The sequence below is a fragment of the Trematomus bernacchii genome, unplaced genomic scaffold, assembly GCF_902827165.1.
Source record: "Trematomus bernacchii unplaced genomic scaffold, fTreBer1.1, whole genome shotgun sequence".
NCBI lineage: Eukaryota > Metazoa > Chordata > Actinopteri > Perciformes > Nototheniidae > Trematomus > Trematomus bernacchii.
The window spans coordinates 352087-369130 of NW_022987707.1; the positions used below are offsets into that span (position 1 = coordinate 352087).

A 17044-nucleotide genomic window follows, 5' to 3' on the forward strand; every position below is an offset into this window, starting at 1 on the left:
GTTTAGAGTTATTCTAAGGCTTTACTCATTGGGAACTCGGTATGAGATCGAGCACACTGTTGAAATGTCAAATCTGCCTGTTTTACACACTTTGACCAACAGGGGGGGTTGGTGTTCAAATGAAGCCCATGATGAAGCCTCATGAGATGAACCCTTTTGCGAACCAATTGGCTGGAAAGCTTCAAAGCTTCATAAGGCTTCATCTCGTCATCACTAGTTTGAGTGTCTGTGCTTGAGTACAGGAGTGGGGTCTGGGGAGCAGGTGCCAAGCTGCCGTCAATCTCAATCCGCTGGGCTTTATATACTGGGCTTCAACTCCACCAAGCCTTCAGATCGTAGATTCTGCTACACAGCTACTTGGTCATGGGCTTGCCTGCTAATTGATACTCGAGTTGTTTGTCCAAGTTTCTAATTCCTGTTTCGGCAGTCATCCTGCCTCCAAGAAATGGTACAAAAAAAGAAAAACTAAAGTTTGTGGATACTTTTCAGCCGAGTTAGCTTGTTAGCTAATTTGCTAGCAGGCTACTGGTGTCACAAGCGCAACAGAACATCGTGCTTCACGTGACGGCTGAATTGAGTCTCAGTCTGTGCTGCGTTCACAGGATAAAATGTGTTTGTGAACAGAATTATTGAAATAAAATAAATAGTGGCAGTTTTCCCCTATTTTAGGGTTTCGTATTTTATATGGATTTGTTGCTCTCCCAGTCAGTAAAGAAAAATACTTAATTATCTGTGAATCTGTTTATGCGACGCCTTTATGTTCCTGTAAACACACAGTTAGTAACCCCTCAGTTTCCTTTCTCTATACATCCTCCCTCAGCACTTGCTCAATTTTGGTTTTTGTCTTACTAAATGCTACGTTGCCTAAACGTTTGAGCAGAGTAAGTCTTCGCTGAGTCTTAAGTTTCCATGTTTTTGTTCTTATTTCTTCAAGTGGTTTCTCCCAATTGCATATTATACAATTTAAATGCGTTTAATTTGTTTTCTTTCTGTCTGCAGTCACAGTATTTTCTCCATTCGGATACTGAGGATTGAAGACATTGGGACTATGCGGGTCTGCGCAGTCAGCGAGTGAGTTGCACTTTAAAATGTTGATTTTAGACGTGTTAAAGTATGCTGCTGACTGGCATCGTTGTGCAAAATGATCTCTAATTTCTCTCGTCTTCTGTCATCAGGTTGTGTCTGTGTGACCTGGCTGGATCGGAGCGGTGTGCAAAGACTCAGAATAAAGGAGAGCGCCTGAAAGAAGCTGGGAACATTAACACGTCTCTGCTCATACTTGGGAAATGCCTCAACGCACTGCGACAGAATCAGCAGGCCAAGTGAGACGTTAACCTATCTGGGAATGGCCGAATGGTTTTAAATCGTGATTAAAAAAAATGTGATTAAAAACAGTCAAAATGTTGAGGAAAAAAAATTCTGAGAAAAAAAGTAAAAATTTAGAGAAAAAAAATCAGTGAAAAAAGTAAAAATTCTAAATTAGGAAAAATAAATTCTCAACATTCATTTTCAACGCTTCCTGCTTTACGTAACTTCTACAAGAGATAATTTAGCACAACGATTTTTCGTTAAGGCGAACTAGTGGTCATGGATTTCCATTTGCTCAGGGATGATCACATCCTTCAAAAATGTTTCAATATTAAGTAACAATCACTTAGAAACAAACATTTAACACATCTACTAGTGGTATTGTTCACATGTTCTGCCTTTGTGTGACAATCCAATGAAGTCAGTAGACATTATTTAACTCACTTTCTCCTCCCAGGTTCGGGGCGGATCCAGCTGTGGCAGTTCCTGCTGGAGCTGCTGTCCGACAGCGGCAATTCCGGCATCATCACCTGGGAGGGAACCAACGACGAGTTCAAGATGACCGACCCGTATGAGGTGGCCAAGCGTTGGGGAGAACGCAAGAACAATCCCAACATGAACTATGACAAGCTGAGCCGCGCTCTGCGCTACTACTACTATGAAAAGCAGTTCATGTCTAAGGTGAATACAAGTTTGAATTCCAAGGCATCTCGCAGGCGCACCAGAATCACTCAGCGGAGGGTTGGGATTGTTAAGTACCAGACTGAGATGCCTTACGCCCAGCCCTACCACAGCCACCAGCCCAAAATGAACTTCATGGGTACCAACTCCATCGCCGTACTGGAACTCTCCAAACAGCCCCATCTATCCTGGGTCAGCCATGACCAGACATCCCGCCACCCACTCCCACCTGAACCCAAACTACAAACAAAAAGACAGCAACTCCATCCATGATGCACCTGAGCTGAACCCTGTCTGAAAATGAAGGTGAAATGACGCTACGGTCTGTTTATATAAAGGACATTAAGATGTCATCTTTGTCACATTACTTCTTTAAAGTGGACAAGACATGAGGGTTAATTAACGGAGGAAGGGAACGTTTTTTTGAAGTTCCAAGATTTGTAATGAATATACTGATGACACACTGTATTAACGGTTATTCAAATGATATTAAGCCAAGTTTATTTTGTAAGTACCTTGTTTAATTTGTAAAGTCATAGCATTTACCGTGTGAATGGCATAACTGTATTTTCAATTCTAAAAAGGTTGAAGCTGCCGCTATCCCATTCAATGACCTGACATTTGTAAAATAATTTGTACAGAATGATGGTTAAGTAGCAATATAACATTTACTCACGATGTAAAGCTAATAAATGATGCTTGTATCTGGAAATTGGCTCCTGGGTTTTATTATATACATATTTTGTACCGGAACTTGTCTTTTTGGTAATGGAAAAATTGCTTTACATGTGTGCACTTTGTTAAAAGGAATAGAAAACATTTGAGCACATTGGCCTTTTCACTTTTGTGACATAGGACTGATTCTTCTCTCGTTTGGCAATAAGCTCAAACCAGCAGCTTTAGTACAAACACTGACACAAGTGGGAAACTGCTAGCTTGATTCTGTCAAAATGAACTTCTTATCAATTGAACACATTGTGTATTGTTTTTAAAGCCCTATAACATGCTGATTTATGCTAGGATACAAATAAGGGCTGCAGCTTAATATACAACTTATATGTTTGACTATTAGTTTTAAGAGACGATTGGTAAATGCTGAATGTAGCAAGTGACAAATAAATGCAATTCAGTTTTACAGTCAGTGTTAACGTCTGCCTCAAACACGTAGTAGTAATAATAAATAATATAAAAGACAACATTGGCACCAAAAACATTTAAATCAACCTCTGGATTAATGCTTTCAGCTTGTAAGGATTCATGAAATGACCCAGACTGAATGTATCACTGTATAAACTTCAGCTTTATTTGACCAAATCAAAAATGTCCTCGAAAATTGTGCGAGTTGCTGCGACCTTCTCCTCCTCCTCCTTCTCCTCCTTCTCCTTCTCCTTCTCCTTCTTCTTCTTCTCCTTCTTCTCCTCCTCCTCCTTCTCCTCCTTCTCCTTCTCCTACTCCTCCTTCTCCTTCTTCTCCTCCTCCTCCTCCTCCTCCTTCTTCTCCGTCTTCTCCACAACAGCAGAGCCCTTCACCAACTCCTCCTCACCTTCCATCTCAACCCAGGTCACTCCTCTGCCTCCAATCGGCCACTCCTCCCCAGAGTCCTCCACCTTACCCTCTCTCTCTTCAGGCTGAGAAGATTTCCTCCACTCAGTCACCTCGCTCTTCGTCTCTGGCTGAGGTGCCACTTTTGTTGTTGTTGCTGTGGAGACCTTCTTTCTCTTCAGGGCTGTGGTGGGTTTCCCTTTAGGATCTATTGTCCACGGCCTGCTGCTGATTACTTGGTCACTGGAAAATATAGATTTTTCATATAAGTGTATAGTTTGTTTGAAAAATACTTTAGAAATAACCAAAATATATAATCAATTCACATGGTGGCAGTGAAACTACAAAATATATAATCAATTCACATGGTGGCAGTTAAACTACAAAATATATAATCAATTCACATGGTGGCAGTTAAATATGGGCTCAGAACAGTCTCATAATACACATGCACACAGAAGGATTCACACTTGTATTTCCGGATCCACACTTGTGTTTTTCAATGCACACACAAATGTGTTCCGTTTCATATTCATGTAAATAAAATCCAAATACAGAAAAAAGTTTTACATATGTATTTTTGATCCTCACATATTTGTTTTCCGTTTAAATCCGCTGCACCTGCAAACACAAACCGCTTTCTGTGCATGGATCGCTGTGCATTCGTGTGTGGGTTTTTTGAGACTCCCCTGACGGTGACCCGATTCGTACTTGTAATTTTTTCTATCTATAACCAATCAGATGTCTCCTCAATTCTAAGCCAATCACATGAGCGCGCTCCCACGAGGGTAGATTTCTTGCGTTCATGACGTAGCGCTTCATGTACGCATTTTGCGCTGTCCGGAGCTGACAGGTCCATGGAGCCTGCCTGCAGGCGCTAATCTCAGGACACCTCCACTCTCAGTACATTGCCACTTTCCGAGCAGGAAATGCACGCAAATACAAGCCTTTATATTATTAAGGTACAGTGCCACTTTCCGAACCATTAATGAATGCTTGTGTACACAAAAACGGCAGGCAAAACCGTTTTAAATGTGTGTTTCCTGTATGGCGAATACAGCTGCTTTATTTATGTCTGTATGAAGTTGTTGTGAGTGTGGAGGGAGCAGCTACAGGTTAGCTTAGCCTAATCGATCAGTGCACTACGAAGCCAGTGCTAGACAGTGAACTGTCAACGGGGGGAGCCCCGCCGGTCATTATCGGCCGATATTCACTCTTAATAGTTTGATCGGTGCTCTCTATAAAGGCCGATCAGGAGAGCTGGATCTGATTGATATGGACATAAACGCGAGTGAAGTTTTAGCGAGCTGCATGAGAAACTGACGAGCTGTCAGGAGAGAGGGAGGGAGAGAGGAAAAGAGATGATCCTTACTCCCGTGTTATTATCCGGTCATAGTCCGGTAATTACCTAATGGAAACGCTGCTACACAATTCTTATTATTATTATTATTGAAACATGACCGGTAAGTTTCAAATTTGTCCGGTAAAATTAAATTCTGTCCGCGGAAACCCTGCTCCGGACAGCGCAAAATGCGTATATGAAGTGTCATGAACGCAAGAAATCTACCCTCGTGGGGGCGCGCTCATGTGATTGGCTTAGAATTGAGGAGACATCTGATTGGCTATAGATAGAAAAAATTACAAGTACGAATCGGGTGACCGTCAGGGGAGTCTCAAAAAACCCACACACGAATGCACAGCGATCCATGCACAGAAAGCGGTTTGTGTTTGCAGGTGCAGAGGTTTTAAACGGAAAACAAATATGTGAGGATCAAAAATACATATGTAAAACTTTTTTCTGTATTTGGATTTTATTTACATGAATATGAAACGGAACACATTTGTGTGTGCATTGAAAAACACAAGTGTGGATCATGAAATACAAGTGTGAATCCTTCTGTGTGCATGTGTGTATTATGAGACTGTTCTGAGCCCATATTTAACTGCCACCATGTGAATTGATTATATATTTTGTAGTTTAACTGCCACCATGTGAATTGATTGATTGAGCCCATAGTTAAACTACAACATATATAATCAATTCACATGGTGGCAGTTAAACTACAAAATATATAATCAATTCACATGGTGGCAGTTAAACTACAAAATATATAATCAATTCACATGGTGGCAGTTAAACTACAAAATATATAATCAATTCACATGGTGGCAGTTAAACTACAAAATATATAATCAATTCACATGGTGGCAGTTCAACTACAAAATATATAATCAATTCACATGGTGGCAGTTAAACTACAAAATAAAAAATAGCTTTAGAATCAAACTGCATGCATCCAGTTACATGTAGCAGTAAAAACCTACATATTTAATTTAAAAAAGGAAGTTCCTGCAGTGGCAAAGTTATATTTAAACTCTGTAATGATAGTAAACATTTAGTAAATTATTACAATAGGGGAACAAGGTGCTTTACAAAATGGAAGACATACAGAATCATTCAAAAACAAAAAAAGAGGAGGGCTAGATTGTCTTCAAAGCAGAAGCTGGTGTGTTTCAATCAGTTGATATATACAGTCTATGGTTTCAATATGTATAATGAACATATACCAGAGTTAATGTTGCATTTGCTGGACACTAGTTCCAGCTGCAAATCACACCTATTTGTACACTAGTGGCTATTTACTGCTCCATGATACCGTATTTGAAAAACCGCAGTGCTTGAGTTCATGGTAATAAAAGATTGAACGTGTTCCTAATCTTTTATAAACAACAACAATTGTGCTCTATGGCACAGAGTAATACGCTATGTCTTTGACTACTGATACAATCCTTGTGGTAGGATTATGGCACTGCTGCTTTTCATCTTGATTTCTTTATTTGTTGACATTGAGAATGTATTTTGAATACATGAACGGTAAGCAGAATGTGTTTTATTTTGGAAATGAGTGAAGCAATGACCGACCTGTGGATGCAGCAGAGCTACAGTTGGAGTCGCAGCAGGTGCACACAGAGTCAGGTCCATACAGCTCAACCCATCTGAGGAGAACAACAACAACAACAACAACAGTGACGAAGACATGATCCCTTTTGTGTTTTTTACAGCATATTTTGACCTTTTATTTATTTCTGTCATATGCCACATTACAACATCAAAATATCTGAAATGAAGAGACACAGGCTATATATGTTAGCCTAGTTGTGTAGTTACATAATCACAGGTTTTAAACCATTTTTGAACCAGAAATCTGTCATTTCAATAAAGGTAACCCTTCATTTCATTTGAACAGTTGTAATAGTGCCATATCTCCTGTCAGCACGCGTCCACTGTTTTCTAGGAGCTGTCATCAATTTGCATTTTATCCAGTTTAAGGACACTTCAGAACTTACTCTTTTAAACTATATGCGTTAAGTGGATGAACATCTGGAGTAATCAGAGAAACAAGCTGAGCAAACATTAACAGCAGCAGCCAATGAGCAACAGAAAAAGACTTGAAACCGTTTTAATTACCATGCCTGTTTGTTTGGAGAGGAAGAGACCTATGCATTATTCAGCTCATGATAAAAAGCCCATGAACAATGAAGGAATCCTAATTGGGAGAAACGGCTACAATAATGGCAATGGACACCCCCAAACTCTGCTTTTGTTATAGTTTTTAATTAAGTGACCTCTAGTGGCAGAACAAACTAACCTTCTTTCTTTACTCATACATTTATGTATTTATTTATACCTATGTCATGTTCTGTCCTCCATAGGTTGCAAGGAGGCTAGATGGTATAAAACCAATTTGAGCCAAGACTAAATACTCTTGAGTGTTGAACCCTGGGCCCCCACATTAAGAACCAACACTCTGACCTCTGGGCGACCTTCAGTGTCATGAATGTGCAAAACAATGGCTCTGCCCGACCCTGCTCGGCTTCTGAGATATACGAGATCAGGCATGAGTTTATATATATCTCATTATCCAAAATACTTCATTACATTCCATGTACACAAACAAAATACTTATTTTATAGTATTATATTGCACATAAGCACCACTCAAACAGAATGGAACAAAACAAATGCATTGATAAAAGACTATCAGAAATAGAAAAGAAAACATTTGAAGTTTAAGGTTTCAGAAAAAGAATAAAAGACAAACGCACAAATCCTACGGGAAATGACGACAAAGCAAACACAAACATAATTTAAACTATGATACAGAAATAATTAGAACACAGACTTAGTACAACTGATCCATTGTGTTCAGGAATAAACAAATACAAGACAGAAAAACTGATCGTACTAACAGAATAAGTAACAAAATAGACTTTATAGATCAGAAATAAAAGTACACAAGAAAAACTTATCAGTACTTTTACTCCTAATACCTATTACAAAATAAGATTTGAAATTATTAATTTGATCTAAAGGGGTGAATGGATGTCTACCAATCTGAAGAACAGCATTCAATTCCTATGTAAAGTGTGAATAAACTACCATACTATAACGCGCGGAAAAACACAGTTTTTACTTAGAACGTGTTGAAATAGTGGCGTATTTTGGCACAACGAGCTTCATCCTTATTTCTATAAGAACAAGTCTATATTCAGATTCAGATTACATTTTATTGTCATAACATAGTACATGTACTAGTGACGAAATGTAAGTTCGGCATCTGACCAGAAGTGCAAAATAGCAGTGCAGGTGTCTACATAATAAGAAAAGTTATAAATAGGCTATAAACATATGAATATGTACAGTATAAACAGTATTGACAGTAAAAGATATAAACAGGTGGATGGTGGGTATGGGCAGGGGTTTCTCAGGGGGCAGAGTTCAGCAGGGTAACAGCTCTGGGGAACAAGCTGTCCCTGAACCTGCTGGTCTTGGACCGGAGGCTCCTGAGGCGCCTCCCCGAGGGTAGGACGACAAACAGATAGTTTGCAGGATCAGAGGTGTCTTAAGCATAAAGTGAGCATGCAGACATACCATCTATAGCAGGTAAAGCACTGGAAATGTGTGTTTCTGAATCCATCATTGTTGGGTCAAAGGCTTTGTATGAAAATAACCCAGTAAAACTAAAGCAGAGTATCAGCTGCCAATTCCCCTTTTAGCCGTAACCCTAATTTACAAAAAAACCCACCCGGTAAAATGTGACTGCAATCCGTCCGGGTGGTGTGGCTCAAGGGGTTAATGGATGTCTGAGAGTCTGAAAGTTGACAATCCCCAGCATGACAAAGTGAACGTTGGTGTGAGGCAAGAGGCACGGAAATGTGGGAGAGATGGTGGAGATAACACACGTTGGAAGGGCGGTCGAGAGGATGTTACACCTGAAATGAGAGTCAGATACCTGTACTCATCTCAGAGGTACATGTTGGACTTTTACTGGACTACACTTATCTGACAGCTGCGGTTACTCTACAAATGAAAAACCAGATCACCTAAGAGCAGTGATGAGATCAGTTTGTGTTGTTTTAATGAATGTATATATTCAAGCTGTGTCCAGGAAGCAGAACTCTACACAACAGAGGCTGCAAAGAATCCAATCTGACACTCTGGACTATTCTGCAAAATTGCAAAAAAGTAATGACTTCCTATGTTTTGATAAAAGGCACTGCAGGTTAGAGTAGCAGGAAACTCTGTTAAAGTTCCCTTCCCAATATTTATATTCACAAACACATTTGATCCTGTGAACGCAGCACAGACTGAGACTCAGTCCAACCAGTCTGACTGCTAACTGTCATAGTGAGGCGAGGACACACACACACACACACACACACACACACACACACACACACACACACACACACACACACACACACACACACACACACACACACACACACACACACACACACACACACACACACACACACACACACACCCACACACACACACACACACACACACACACACACACACACACACACACACACACACACACACACACACACACACACACACACACACACACACACACACACACACACACACACACACACACACACACACACAGACTCAGGATAGGAAGCGCCATCACTTCACTTCGTCTGATGGACGCTGAAGTTGATGAAGCTCAGACGAGGCTGCTACTGATGAAGCTCACGGCTAACAGTTCAGTAAGTGGAGCTGTGATTGGTTGACGTTGTTGATTGTTGTTGTCTCAGAAACGCTTGAGTTGATGAACGTGTGATTGTTTAAAGCTGGGAAACAAGATGGCCTCCTAGCTGTGAGAGCAGAGAGAGTGCAGGTTAGTTTAAAGAGTTCCCTGTGAGGAGGAAGAGGAGTTCAGGCTGATGGGGGTCAGTCTGTCAGGACAGCTACTGATGTGGAGGGGAAGGCAGCAGGCAGGCAGGCATTAGGACCCAGCAGCCATCAGAGAGCTCACCTGGGCCTTTGTTCCTGAAACACCTGAGAGACTCTGGCTGCGTTTCATTGGTCGATCAACACGCCCTCCTGACCCCCCCCTCAGGAACTCTGATCTAAAGTCTAAACAGTGAAATTTGAACGTCTTAATGCAGTATTCTCACCTTGTTACATGTGTCCTAATAATGAAGAAGTGTACTTGTACTAGACTGTAAAGTTACAAAATGTTCTTACAGCCAATATCTGTATCTGATGGCATTAGTATATATTCTATAAACTGTCATTTAACAGGAACTGTTTCATTACTTTAGTTGACAGACTTTCAACATATTTCTAAGTTTTCAGTTTTCACAGAGCACATTAAGGTTGTAGTTTCTGTGTGAGACTCTTTCTCTATTGTAGTCTTCTCTTCAGGTGTTCTGTGTCAAACACCAGCTGAGCAGGACGGAAGCCATTTTGTTTCTTAGTCTTCACTATAAAAAAACAAATAACTCAAGTCTAAACACGTCAACAAACTAAAAAAAGGTGTTCAATTCTGTCGGGAAGCTCAAATATGTGCCAAAAGCTAAAGGTGTGTTCACCTTAGTGAGATCTGGAACGAAGGAAAACCAGTTTACAGATCTAAGGAGGAGGAGGAGGAGGAGGAGGAGGAGGAGGAGGAGGAGGAGGAGAGGAGAGGAGAGGAGAGGAGAGGAGGAGTTAAACAGGAAACAGGTAAAGGGAGGACCTCCAGTGGTCACTCTGAGGAACTGCAGCTGGTTTCTGGTTTCTCACAGACTCAGGACAACAAGCAGCCTCTTCTTTTTATCACAAAACACTATTGTGTCAGTTATTAAAGGAACTAGAATAATACAGAACATCAATTTCTTGTTCTTTTTTTAAAATAATCAATAACTTTATTTTCTCCATCTTTATTTTTTACCCTCCAAATCTTCTGCTCTGAACTCCAAAGTTTCCTGTTGGCTGTTTAAAATGTATGAACCTCTAAAACAGAGGAAGATTTTAAGGCTTGCTGAGCTCTTCACAGTCCGTCCAATAGAAGAGATCTGCATAGAAAGGCCAAGTATAATCCACATGAAGGATATTCCTGAAGTCTTCAAACCGTTCTGAAGACCACAGAGCATTGAGAGGGTCTTTAAGACGCTGCAGCTCAAAGAGCCAACAACATGGAAACTGTCTCATGAGTGTGTTTAGTTTGGAGGTGTGTGAGCTCTGTGTCCTGATGAGATCATGTGTGATTCTCCAGCAGGTGGTTGTGTGTGTGTGAAGGTGGGAGCTCTGCTATGAATCCCTGTGAGGACACTGAACCCGCTCTGAGTGGGGACCCTGAACGCCTCACCAAAGCTCAGAGGTGAGATGAAGACCTCTGACTGTCCTCTTCTCCAGAGCTCAGCAGGCATTATTCACACTCAAAGCTCTGTGTGTGTGTGTGTGTGTGTGTGTGTGTGTGTGTGTGTGTGTGTGTGTGTGTGTGTGTGTGTGTGTGTGTGTGTGTGTGTGTGCGTGCGTGTGCGTGCGTGTGCGTGCGTGTGTTGAAGCCCAGGGCAGCAGCATGGACCTGGACCTGGACCTGGACCTGGAACTGGACCTGGACCTGGACCTGGACCCAGCTGTGTGTCAATAAAGAGTGACTGGTCGATGCACGAACCAATGCGTTTTAAAGGACAATCTTCAAAGAAAATACAAGCAGAGACTATACTAGCAAGGTGTGTACAGCCTGAAGCCAGAGTTTAACGTCTCACACTGGCTCAATAAAAGAGATCATCTTTAAAATCGCAGCTAGCATATGTTAGTAGTAGTTGACTATACTATTCAACAGAATGACGTCTACTTTAGGGATGTGCATCTCCATCACTGAGGCCGATACGATGCGCATCTCGATACGTTGCCAACGATACGATACATTAACCTGTTACGCTCCGCCCCCCGGTACCGGGCGGAAAAACGCGTCACTGCAGGAGACAGCGTCTGGGGGCTTCTTAATATTTAAAAACTTATGAATGTCTTATACTCAATAAACGGGAAAAAACTCAGCTACCTGACGATACAAGCCATTTTTACCGAAACAAAACACAAGTCTCACAAGAAGCGTTAGCATTAGCCCTTAGCCAAAACGGGCAAATGCTACTTCCGGTGCTAACTAGCAAAAACGATCTTTATACCTTCATATTATCTGCACAAACTACACATAATCTGAAAGCTGATACTCCACTGATTATTTTGATATAAGTATCATCACTGGAGGACACAAACTCACTGAGCTAGCAGCCAGAACAGAGCAAGAAAAGAACAACAGTTTTCAAAACCGTAACAATAATTTTGTCTTACCGTTGCTGTTTTGTGATCAAAAGTCGTGTTCAAGGGAATAAAAACGCTGCTCAAGGTTAATCCAAAGTCTCTTAGTCCTTTTAGAATTGGTCCTGATAATCTATCATTACATTCATGGCAGCAGAGTAGGTATAAAGTTTTGCAGTCCGGCACTGATGCTGTCTCCCACGAGGTATACGCACAGCTCCCCCTCCTCCACGTAGTTGTTTAGTCGGTTTTACTGACTGCAGCTCGATTCTATTGGCTCTAAAGTTTCAAAAAAGGTGTCAATCACCCAAATCGACCAATGGGTTCCAGAGTTACGATCCTGCGTAACATAAATTATGCCAGCTCCAGCCACATTACGCAGACGACGCAGCAGCAGCAGCACCGCCAGCAGCACCGGAGGAGCAAACGAACGAAGCGACGAACACAGTGAACAGAGAACACAGAGACAACAGAGAAAACCGAGACGACAGCATAACATAATATTATTATTATATATAAGGACAAGGACAAGGATTTATTTGCTTTTAGGACTTATTTGAGCAAATAATGCCACCCAGAAAGAGGCTGTACAAGCTTGAAGATGCCGTGGAAATGGTGTTCGCTGACTCTCCGTCAGAAGATGAGGATTTACTTCAGCCACAATCAGACCCGGATTATGAACTTCGGGAAAGGTATGTACTCTCTCTGTTTGTGTCTATTAGTTATGTATTTGGTGTAATCTATAGTAATTCCACACTCGCAAAAGAAAAAATGGACGCCGCTTTGTTGTTCTCGCATAATCGTTCTGAGAGTCGAAAAACAATGGGAAGATGCGTGTTGGTGAACACGTATCAATAGATTAATTATAAATAAATAAATTATTAATTAAAACAGTATATAAATAAAGCTGTATTGTATATCAACGCAGTCTATAGGCCTACTGTACGCGAAATGGATGCCGTTTTGTTGTAAACAATGGGAACACGTGTTGGTGAACACTTATCAATAGATTAATTGTATTTCGTCACTATAACACGGCAGTATATAAATAAAGCTGTATTGTATATCATATATATATATACTGTTATTTCACACACGCTAAATGGAGGAATTATTTCTGATTTGAGTTACATTTTTGAAAGAATAAGCCAGTGAAGTAATCGATTTGTTTTTCCCACAGTGTTGGTGAACACGTATCAATAGATTAATTGTATTTCGTCACTATAACACGGCAGTATATAAATAAAGCTGTATTGTATATCATATATATATATACTGTTATTTCACACACGCTAAATGGAGGAATTATTTCTGATTTGAGTTACATTTTTGAAAGAATAAGCCAGTGAAGTAATCGATTTGTTTTTCCCACATTTTTCACAGTGAGTATGACGAGTATGATATGGCTTCTGGATCACAGCCATCAACATCTGCCTCATCCGAGCTACGACGTGCATCAGATCAGCATACAGTTGCCACAGAGCCATCAACATCCAAGCTACGTCGCCGGATGTCTGCACCTGTACTAACTCGGCCTCCCTCTGCATCTTCTGATTCGGAACCATCATTTGAGCTGCCCAGCAAAAGAAAAGCATCGAAAAAAGCTGTAAATCCCAGAAAGCGTGGCCGAGGTCGAGGTGGGTCTTCCTCTTCCAGAACGACAGAGGAAGAACTCGGGTGGCACAACAAAGAGGACAATGACCAAACACCAGAGCCACTGAGGTTCATGCCTGCCAGGGTCCCAGGGCCAGCGTTGGACACCACTGCACAATGGTCTCCCCTTCAGCTTTTCAAACTATTTTTTAGCCATGCCGTGGTTCATACAATCATTGCCAACACAAACACAAAGGCCCTGTATCAATTGCAGGCTGGAAAGAAGTACCCTTGGAAAGTGCTGACTTTCAAGGATTTTTATATTTTCCTGTCCATTGTCATTTTCACAGGCCTAGTTAGCGTTCACAACCAATCGGACTACTGGAGGACAACATTTCCATATAGTTTCAAATTCCCAGGTGATACGATGTCCCGGCAACGCTTCCACGCCATCCTGTGGTCATTGTACATGAGCGACCCGAAAGAAGACGAAGAAAATGATCGCAAAAGGAACACCGCAGAGTACGATAGACTTTTCAAGATAAAGCCCCTGTACACTGAAATCACTGCTGCCTGCAAAGCACATTTCCAGCCCCATCAAAACATTTCAATAGATGAAAGGATGGTCGCCTCCAAAGCCTGCATAAGCTTGAAGTAATACATGAAGAATAAGCCAACAAAGTGGGGTTACAAGCTGTTTGTGCTGGCGGATTCCTCCACGGCATACACATGGAACTTCTTTGTGTACACAGGGAAGAGTGAGTTCCTCTCAGGCCAGGGACTCAGCTACAGCTCCGTGGTCGACCTACTGCCTTTCCCTCTGCTCGGTGGGGGCTACACACTCTTTGTGGACAACTTTTACACAAGCCCTGCCCTCTTTGGGGATTTGTTCGCAAAAAACATTGGCTGTTGTGGGACCATTCGAAAAAATCGAGTTGGTTTTCCACAGACTGAGTTGACCGACCTTCCGAAAAAGGCTGAAAGGGGAGATATGCGTTGGATAAGGAGAAGCAAGCTCCTGTTCATAAAGTGGATGGACAGCCGTGAAGTGACCATGTGCTCCACAGTGCATGCAGCCTTCAGTGGACAGACTGTCAGGAGGAATGTGAAACGGGCTGGTGTGTGGCAGACTAAGATTGTTACCGTTCCTGACGCTGTGGTGGACTACAACAGAAGCATGGGCGGCGTGGATGTGTCCAATGCTTTGATTGGGTACTACAGCGTTCTCCGCAAAACCATGAAATGGTACAAGACTTTTTTTTACCATTTTCTGGACATTGCCGTGTTCAACAGCTTCATTCTCCACAAGGAGCTGCACAAGATGAGGGTTGACCCCGGCATGACGAACCCACACACCCAGAAGTCCTTCAGGGAGCAGCTTTCTGCAGAATTGAGGGGTGATGTCCCTGCAGCACCACCACCACTCCCCCCATCATCACAAGTATGCATGCCTGCGTATTATGGGGAAGATGCCACCAAGCACAGGAGGTACTGCAGGAGGTGCTCTGAGGCTGGCAACAAAACGGTAAAGACACCTATATACTGCACTAAGTGCCTGATCCCTCTGTGCCTCACTTCAAAGAAGAACTGCTTCAAGGCGTGGCACACCTCTGACTGAACACTTTTTCTTTTTGTGTACATTTTTGCTTTTTTTTTTTTTTTGCGAGTGTTTACAAAAAAAATGCTTGTGGTTTTATTTAGGTTTTAGTGTAGTTTTATTTTATAGTGTGTTGTGTAAATAAATCTGCTCCTGTTGGAGACAAATTTATCCTATGTTTCCTAATTTTTATTGTGTAAGTAAACCTTCCTAGAAGTGTTAGTCGGGTGATAAACATGTAAGGACTGTGGAAAAGTCCATACACAGACACACACACACACCATTTACATTAAAAAAAAGAAATGTAATTTAAAACAATAAAAAAAAAAAAAAAATTATTTTAAAATCTAAAAAAAAAAAATGTTTATAAAAAACTTGTATTTTGATGGAATGAATACCTATAGTGATAATAAAATGATTTTTACGGTATGGTACCTGAAAAAGGTCAAATGGCACTGATGGTATCCAAACGTGCCCAAATGTGCCCAAAGGTTAGTCCGCCTGGACTTTTTTTTACTAATCCTCTCTAAAAAGGTCAAATTTCACTTGTTTTGCCTCAATCTTGATACAGGGTACTTATTATATGTTATACTTTGGATTCCTAAAGCTTTTAGTCTACTAACCCATCATCCAAGGGTGGTTTTCACTATAAGTAATGGGTTTTCTTTAGGCGGAGGTAAGAATTTACCTTTTTTTACTATGTTCCATCTGAATTTACTCTGACTGAGAAAAATCTATATTGATTCTGACACTTCTACATCCAACTCACAGATGTAACCTTGCTTTGATAAAAGAAATTATTCATATAACCCTTTTAGAAGTTAAGTTATAGTCATTTGTTTTGGGCATGTCATTTTCGAGCCTGAAACCTGAAAAACAGGCATGGTGCTTAACAGGTTAACGATACATTTGAAACACCAGGCGATGCGATACGATACGATTCACCCCTGTTGCGATACAGTTCGATACGATTTGATTCAACATTATGCGATTCGGGGCGATACGATGCGATTCAACACGATGCAAAATAATGATACTTCAATATGGTACGACAGGGGATTTTTGTTTTATTCCTTATATGCAGCAAATCATACATTAACAAAAAAGTGCTTTACATATTTGGTTCTCTCTACTAGTACTGCACATCCCATCATGCTGTTTCTTTGTTACCTTTTTTACCTTAAAACACTCTCCAGAGTAAAGTACAATTGTATAACACCTCACAGTTAAACAATTTAAGGATGCATTGCCCATGATTAACAATGTGCAAATAACAACTACCATAGTGCAATGCCCATACAACTGTCAGCCTGATGTGCTTAACACTCATTCATAGGCTAACTCACCAGAGAGCAGAAAGCAGTGGTGTGGTTTCTATATGAACAATAAAGAAAATAACCTTTCACAAACAGGTATTTCATAACTGCTTACAATTGTAAGGAAGACATTTAAACTATTATTGGCAGTCAGAGGCTGTTGTAAACTAAACACCACTCTCACTGACAGAACACCTCACTGAGTGATTTCACTAACTTTCAGGTTTCTCTTTTCAGCCGCAGACCCCATGTCGCCTCTTTATGTGCATCGCTAAGTTACTCGTACTACTTGTGTACTTTAAAGCGGCACAGCATCGTTTACAATTTGCGAGCGATTTTTCAAGTTGACCGTCTTTCTTGAAAAATCCGAAGTGCCAAACGTTTGATTTGTAGGTATTTTTCG

General features: G+C 41.1%; 2 protein-coding genes and 1 long non-coding RNA gene across 4 annotated transcripts; 2 read left to right on the forward strand and 1 right to left on the reverse strand.

The window, feature by feature from the left end:
- Nucleotides 1-1353: 1353 nt before the first annotated feature.
- Nucleotides 1354-2701, forward strand: LOC117490900 (transcriptional regulator ERG homolog). Its single transcript, XM_034140677.1, has 2 exons — nucleotides 1354-1366; nucleotides 1766-2701. Exons 1-2 carry the CDS (start codon nucleotides 1354-1356, stop codon nucleotides 2260-2262), a joined length of 510 nt encoding a protein of 169 aa, XP_033996568.1. The 3' UTR covers nucleotides 2263-2701.
- A 729-nt stretch (nucleotides 2702-3430) lies between these two features.
- Nucleotides 3431-12257, reverse strand: LOC117490910. Its single transcript, XR_004556714.1, has 3 exons — nucleotides 12169-12257; nucleotides 6455-6528; nucleotides 3431-3774 (listed from the first exon to the last, which is right to left on the reverse strand). It is a non-coding gene; the product is annotated as an uncharacterized LOC117490910 (long non-coding RNA).
- Nucleotides 12103-15496, forward strand: LOC117490905 (piggyBac transposable element-derived protein 4-like). Of its 2 annotated transcripts, none has more exons than XM_034140684.1 (2): nucleotides 12103-12827; nucleotides 13519-15496. In XM_034140684.1, exon 2 carries the CDS (start codon nucleotides 14390-14392, stop codon nucleotides 15344-15346), a length of 957 nt encoding a protein of 318 aa, XP_033996575.1. In that variant the 5' UTR covers nucleotides 12103-12827; nucleotides 13519-14389; the 3' UTR covers nucleotides 15347-15496. The 2 variants fall into 2 exon arrangements, with proteins under 2 accessions (XP_033996575.1, XP_033996574.1); XM_034140683.1 differs by having other exon boundaries at nucleotides 12633-12827.
- The last annotated feature ends 1548 nt before the right edge of the window (nucleotides 15497-17044 follow it).

Coding starts and splice junctions, on each gene's coding strand:
- LOC117490905 (XM_034140683.1), top strand. CDS start 12,703: ATGCCACCCAGAAAGAGGCTGTACAAGCTTGAAGATGCCGTGGAAATG. Junction 12,828..13,518: donor GATTATGAACTTCGGGAAAG/GTATGTACTCTC, acceptor CATTTTTCACAG/TGAGTATGACGAGTATGATA.